This window comes from Otolemur garnettii, unplaced genomic scaffold, assembly GCF_000181295.1.
Source record: "Otolemur garnettii isolate 467f Iridium unplaced genomic scaffold, OtoGar3 scaffold00016, whole genome shotgun sequence".
Taxonomy (NCBI): domain Eukaryota; kingdom Metazoa; phylum Chordata; class Mammalia; order Primates; family Galagidae; genus Otolemur; species Otolemur garnettii.
Window position 1 is genome coordinate 12,825,679 of NW_003852411.1, and position 7,025 is coordinate 12,832,703.

Genomic DNA, 7,025 nt, shown 5'->3' on the forward strand with positions numbered 1-7,025 from the left:
AGCTGTCTGAGGCCCCTCAGAGCCTGCTACAGAACCAGAGAGCAACCCCCTCCCCAAAGCAGTCATTTCTCAATGTTTAGTACAGAAACCTCAGTGAAAATCTGATAAAAACTATAACATCATATAAAATCTCCAGGAGTTAATGGAGCCCCTCAAGTCCATCCACAGAACCCAGGTAATAGTGTGAGAGCCAAACTAAGAATGTGGGAGCCAAACTAATTAACTCAAGTCACAAGTCAAACTACCTCCTTTTTTATTTATTTAGGACAACAGGCCGCAGCATACCAAGGACCTTATCATACCTAGGTGTTACAGCCCACATCCTGACCCCCTCCCCTTCGTCCCACTAGCCCCCTTGTGCACTCAGCCCACATCCTGACCCCCTCCCCTTTTTGCACTCGCCACTCTACTCTGCACTCACCCCACTTGTGACCTTTATCCCTTCTTTCTTATTCGCTCACCTGAGATAAAGAAGACTCCTCCCTGAGCCAGTCAAGCCTGAACACGACCACCCTGTAACTGTCAGTTTAGGACAGACATGGTTTACCTACCAATAAGGGGATGGGGTGGGATGGCCTAATGGGAGGGAAGAGGGGAAGGTATAAAGGAATTATCTGAATAGTCTGTAAGGGCTGTTCCCGCTTTTTCTTAAAGGGCAGCCCAGGCTCTGAGCTTGAATAAAATTCCTCATGCCTTTGCAGTGATGTTTGGACTCTCAGAGTGGTGCTTGAATTGAGTCTGGGGGTTAACAATAGCAGCTAGCCTAGAGGGCCTTGTTGGGAAGGGTGGGATTTGTTGAGGTAGGTTGTAGGTCAGGAGCCTCTTTGAAGGGCCCTATCTCTGTGTTTTTTGTTTTTTGGGTTTTTTTGCAGTTTTTGGCTGGGGCTTGGTTTGAACCTGCCACCTCCAGCATATGGGGCTGGAGCCCCACTCCTTTGAGCCACAGGTGCTGCTCCCTATCTCTGTGTTTAATCAAATCTTAGTTGGGCTAAGAAAACTCTCTGAACCGTTTGATTTCAAGATGTCATCAGATGGCAGAGAGACATTAGAATCAAATCTGCAAATTCCTCCTATCCCAACAACCCCAGGCCTTCTCAGAGCTCAACCACACAAGGCAAGGTCACTGAAGTACAGCTCAAGAGACCCTGTGCCACCTTGTCTGTCCACATCAGACGTGCCGAGGGAAGGCACACTCGCCTGCCTCACTTTCTCTTAAAGGGTCCTGCTCAGAGCCATGATGCCAAGACAGGAAGGCATTAAGGTTACAGCTCCCTGGACATACTCTGAGTTTATCCTCCAAGGCACCTGTGCCCACTCTTACCTGCCAGATGTACCATGGTCCCCTGGGCCACCGACCACATAGAGGCTGGACCGATCCCCCTTGCCGCTCAGCAGAGAATGGAGGTTCTGAAAAGAGGCAGCCTTCCGACGCTGGTGAGAGGGTGACACCTGATGGTGAAGGCCCAATATTGCAGGTGAGAAAAGCCACCTGGGAAGAAGTCAACAGAGGACGTGCCCCAACCATGACCCTGAGAGCCCTCCTAGAAACTGACCACACAGGCTTTTGTCTATGGGCTCAGTGAGAATCACCATAACTTACTTATGGAAGATGGGCCTACACAGCCCAGCTGAAGCTTCAAGGTCTCAGGGTTTTTTTTAATTTTAGGTGAAATAATCACTTTGTGCTACAATACTAATTATCTCATTGATTAAGAATAAAATGGTATGGAGAATCCTCAAGGAACTCAAATTAGACCTCCAATTTGATCTTGCAATCCCATTACTAGACATCTACCCAGAAGAAAAAAAAATCATTTTATCATAAGGACATTGATACTATACTATACTATAAATTAAACTATCGCAGTTCAATTTATAATTGCCAAAATGTGGAAACAACCTAAATGCCCACCAACGTTGGAATGGATTAACAACCTGTGGCATATGTATACCATGGGATACTATTCAGTCATTAAAAAAGATGGAGATTTTACATCTTTTGTATTAACGTGAATAGAGTTGGAACACATTCTTCTTAGTAAAGCATCACAAGAATGGAGAAGAATCCAATGTACTCAATTCTAATATGAAGCCAGTACATGATCTAATACATACCCACATAAGAGAAAAACTCAAATCAATTCAAGGTGGGGGACAGGGAAACAAGGGAGGATGGGGACAGAGGGGGATAGGGAGTCACAGTGTATGACACACCTCTTTGGGGAGAGACACAATTATAAGAGGGACTTTACCTAACAAATGCAAACAGTATAACCTAATTTTTGTACCCTCAATGAACGTGAGCCAATAAAAAAAAAAGAATGAAATGAAAGCAAAGTAATTATAAGTAAATGCAATTTTGGAGTTAAGATCATGAATATTATTTTGTGATTCTTTAGTATCTTTTTTATGATTACTTTTGTTTAAAATTTCTTATCTATGACAATTCCCTCAAGGAGTTCACAAAATGATGGCGGCATGGCTGAGCATAGATGGAAGCTCCCAATGCATGTTAAAAGGGTGATGACATATAGGACAGAGACTGGCCGAGGAGGCTTGGGGCACTAGAGGAGCTGACACTTGCAGCAAGAGCCCTCCAGGTAGAGGGAGAAGCAGGAGTGCTCTGAGTAGAAGAAAACAGTGTATGCAAAGACACAGAGAGATGGAAGGAAGCATGGTGCATTCTGGAACATGCATGTGGTCTGGGAAGCTAGGCTGAAGAAGTTGTGGGAGATGGCTGAAGCCAGGGGCCGGGCCTAGAAGGACCTGGTACAGCCTGTGAAGCAGCTCCTGAGTGATGTCAATATGAGTGACAAGATGAGACCTGTGTTCTAGAAAACGACCCAATTAGAGGCAATTTTGAAGCAGGGGCATTGGAGATGGAGGCAGGGAGATGCAGACTTTTAAAGAAATACTACACACATTATTTATTATGTTTGGAATCATGCTGCTATGGCCTGAACATTGTATACTCCCGAAATTCACATGTGAAACCTAATCGCCAAGGAAGTAGTTGCTTTTGGAAGTGATGATCAGGTCCCAAGTGCAGAGGCTTGATGGATGGGATCAATGCTCTTCTAAAAGAGGCCCAGAGGGACTCTTTGCCCCATCTACCCTATCAGGTGGCAGTGAAAAGAACCATCTTTGAAGCAGGGGCCCTCACCAGACACTGAATCTCCCAGCACCTTGATCTTGGATTTCTAGCCACCAGATCTAGGACAAGTAAATCTCCGTTGTTTATAAGCCACTAGCTAAAGGTATTCTATTACCGCAGCCTGGGTGGACTTGAGCAACGCTCTGAAGAAGTAAGACATGTGGTCAAGAAGCTTAGGATGGGGCCTGACCTCATCCCGGAGCTCAGGAACGCTTCCTTGGGGAGTCATGTTGAACTTTGACCTGAAGGACAAACAGGAGTGTCCTAGGGAGAGGGGAAGGGGAAGAAGGAAGAGGAACCTTCCAGACTCAGGTCCAACCTCCCAGTGGGAAGGGATGCTGCCCACAAGAGGACATGGGAGAGCCAGCACGAGTGAGATCAGGGCAGCCGCCCACCGGCAGGGCCAATGAAACTAGCCAGCGAAGCCTCCCCCCTTTCTGCCACAAACACACCTGGCGGCACAACATGCCAACAGCAAGTACATCACCCTGAGATACGTCATGTATATTTCTGAGTGAGGCAGATTCTTCTTTTATCTTTTTGTTTCTTTTTTTGAAAATTTCTTCCTTTACTCAGTTCGTGAAAATGTCTCTCCACTCTTTTGGCCACCCTCTCCCGGCCAGTCTACCTCTGTCTTGCTGGGAGTGCCAGTGGCTTCCCTTCCTCTGCCTCGGGCTCCATGGGAGGCATCCTCAGCATGGCTTCTCTATTCTGACTACCACGGCCTCACAGCCCCTCAGTGGGGACTGAGTGAGTCCCCTTAGGACTCACTCAGCTTGCAGTGCCCAGCCTCTCCAGGACAGGACAGAACAGTGGTGTTTCCCTTGAGGTGTTTGCAGAGAAGGAAATTTTTCTTTCTTTCCTTTTTTTCTAGAGACAGAGTCTTACTCTGTCACCCTCAGTGAGCGCCATGGCAGCAAACTCTTGGGCTCAAGAGATCCTCTTACCTAAGCCTCCTGAGTAGCTGGGACTACAGGCGCTCGCCACAATGCCTGGCTAATTTTTCTGTTTTTAGTAGAGACAGGGCCTCCCTCTTGCTCAGGCTGAGTTCAAGCAATCCACCTGTCTCAGCCTCCCAGCATGCTAGGTCTATAGGTGTGAGCCACCATGCCCAGCTAGAGAGATAAAAGTTCTGATTACAATGAATACGGGTGCCATAGCTCAGACACACAGGGGACAAACTGACCCCTAGAGCACTCTCACCCCAGCATACAGTCATTGCTTCTGTTTCTTTGCCTTCACTCGTTCAACTGGCAAATAGTTACCAAGCACCGGCTGTGTACCAGGTACTGTCCTTGGGGAAGGGCAATCAGTGGGGTTTCCATTTGGCCTTCATTCTCTCTTCCCTCCTGCAGCCCGGGAGATGAAAGGCTCCAGCACCCCAAACCACACTAGCCTGCTATATCCTGCCCAGGGCGGGGCCAGGGAGAAGGAGGAAGAATAATACCTAAAACTGTAGGGCACAGATCGGGGCTTTCCCTCGAGAGCTCATTGAGAGGTTGCTGCTGTCGCTTGCCACAGCTCCAGTACACAGGAGGGAGAAGGTCAGCTATGGGTGCTAGGTTCCCTCGTTCATTCTTTCATTCACTCACTCAGTGCATACTGAGATACACCAGCCCTTGTAATAAGTATTGGGAGTATAAAGATCAAGTGGTGTTCCCTCAAATAGTTCACACTCCAGTGAGGGGAGAGACACACGAATCAGTTAAGATGCCATATGACAAGTTCCAGGAAAGAGGGAAGCACAGGGAGAGATGGGAACAGTGAGCAGGGGCCACATGGCTCACTCAGTGTGAGGAGAGTTTGCAAATAGCTTCCTGAGGCAAATGGGGCCTGAGGCATTCACGGGGGGTGGGGAGGGGGGGAGTATTGCAGGTGTAGATCAAAGTCAGACCGTGCATGATCTGAATACAGAATCGCAAGGGGGTCTGATATGACTGGGCAGGAATACCAAAAGGTGGGGACAGGGACGAAAGCAGACTGACCCCCAAACCCTGTGGCAACACCAGTCTGAACCTTACCTCGAAGGCAATAAGGACCCAGTGACAGATGCTCAGCAAGGGAGTGGCATGACCTGACTTGAGTATCAGAAAGACCACTCTGGAAGCCACATGAAGAAGGGACCCCAATAGGGAGGCAGGTCAAGAGGCCATTGAGGTGAGCCAGGTGTGAAATAATTTGTCACTGTAGCCATGGAGAAGGTTCTGGAATACCAGGCCATCAACTCTCCAGCACTTTGCAAAGGTGGCAAAGTTGCAGGAGAGGGAGAGGAGTCTAGGATGGGCCCAGGGTGGGGCAGCTGGGGGCAGAGCAGGAGTAGGGGTGCTACCCACCCACCCTGTGTCTGGGGAACCCAGGTCTCATGCGCCCACTGTGGGAGTGCCAGCGGCTTCCCTTCCTCTGCCTCAGGCTCCATGGGAGGCATCCTCAGCACGGCTTCTCTATTCTGACCACCACGGCCTCACAGCCCCTCGGCGGGGACCCTCAGGACTCACCAGGTGCAGGGACTGTAACGACGGGGCTCTGGTGTGAGACGCCGGGCCAGGTGCACTTGGATGTAGCTGCTCCACGCTGTAGCTGCGGGACTTGCCCAGCTTGGGCCGGGGACTCTGGCCCAGAGTCGAGAAAAACTTCTTCAGCCCCAGGGTGGAGACGATGCTGTTGCTCCTTTTCTTGTTCTTGTCAGAAGGGACAGCTGAGGGTGAGCCGGGTCCCACACTGGCCCCTGGCAGTGCTCTGAAATACAAGTGTGGGCATGAGGTGTGCTGGACAGGAGTGGGAGACTGCGCCCTCGGGTCCCAGGGACCCCACATGGGCTACCAATGTTGCAGGCCACTGGGGGCCAGGAATTGACAAGAAAGGCTGATGAGCTTCTCCCAGATGCTCTGCGTGGGTAGCTGTTAGGGAGAATGTCTCCTCCACGCCCCCGCCCTAAAATTGGCTATGGGTTCACTCACTCCTCCATCCATTCACTCACGCAGCATTCTTAAGGGCTCACTGCGTACCAGCCTCCTCTAGGCCCTGGGGTCCGTGGAATGGGAGACAAACACGGTCCTTCCTCTCATGAGGTTATGAACAACACACCAGTAAACAATAGAGAAAAACCATCATTAGCCGACGCGCAGGGTGAAGCAGAGAAAGACCAGATGTCAGTTTTCAACAGAGTGGCTAATCCTAGCGCTCTGGGAGGCCGGGGCTGGTGGAGCTTGAGCTCAGGAGTTTAAGAACAACCTGAGCAAGAGTGAGACCTTGTCTCTTCTAAAAATAGGAGGATTTGCTGGGCGTCATGGTGGGCACCTTATAGTCCCAGCTACTCAGGAGGTTGAGATAAGAGATGACTTGAACCTAGGAGTTTGAGGTTACTGGGAGCTATGATGATGGCACTGTACTCTACCCAGGGTGGCAGAGCAAGACTCTATCTCAACAAAACAAAACAAAACAAAACAAAACAAGGTCTTTCTGGAAAAATGAGCTTTAAATTGAGAGCTGACTGGCAAGAAGGAGGCAGTGCTGCCAGAGGAGCCCCGATGCAGAAAACAGCTGGTGCCATAGCCCCAGGGCAGGAAGAGGCAAGATACCTTCAAAGAACCTAGAGGCACCAGGCCATGCTGAAGAGAAGGGGGAAGATGTCCAGATGGGGTCAGACAGGTGGGCCAAGGCGGCGTTGCAGTGAGCGAGGTCAGCCCCGGTGAAGGGTTTCAATTCTGCTCCAAGTGATAGGAAAAACCTTGGCAGGGTTTGAGTGGGAGAATGACACCATTTAATTAAGGTTTTTAAAAGACACCCTAGACTGGGTGGCACCTGTGGCTCAGTGAGTAGGGCGCTGGCTCCAGTAGAACTGTAACCAAAAAAATAAATAAATAAAAACAGC

The 7,025-nt window shown here is 49.6% G+C and overlaps 1 protein-coding gene across 1 annotated transcript in view; it reads right to left on the reverse strand.

Moving 5' to 3' along the window:
* Positions 1 to 7,025, reverse strand: part of KIAA1614 (KIAA1614 ortholog) — a 39,350-nt gene that overhangs the window by 6,009 nt on the left and 26,316 nt on the right. The window contains exons 7-9 of the mRNA XM_023510809.1: positions 5,650 to 5,890; positions 1,322 to 1,449; positions 84 to 111 (exon numbers count right to left, since the gene is read on the reverse strand). Coding sequence (XP_023366577.1) covers positions 84 to 111; positions 1,322 to 1,449; positions 5,650 to 5,890 — 397 coding nt within the window. The remainder of the gene's footprint in view (positions 1 to 83; positions 112 to 1,321; positions 1,450 to 5,649; positions 5,891 to 7,025) is intronic.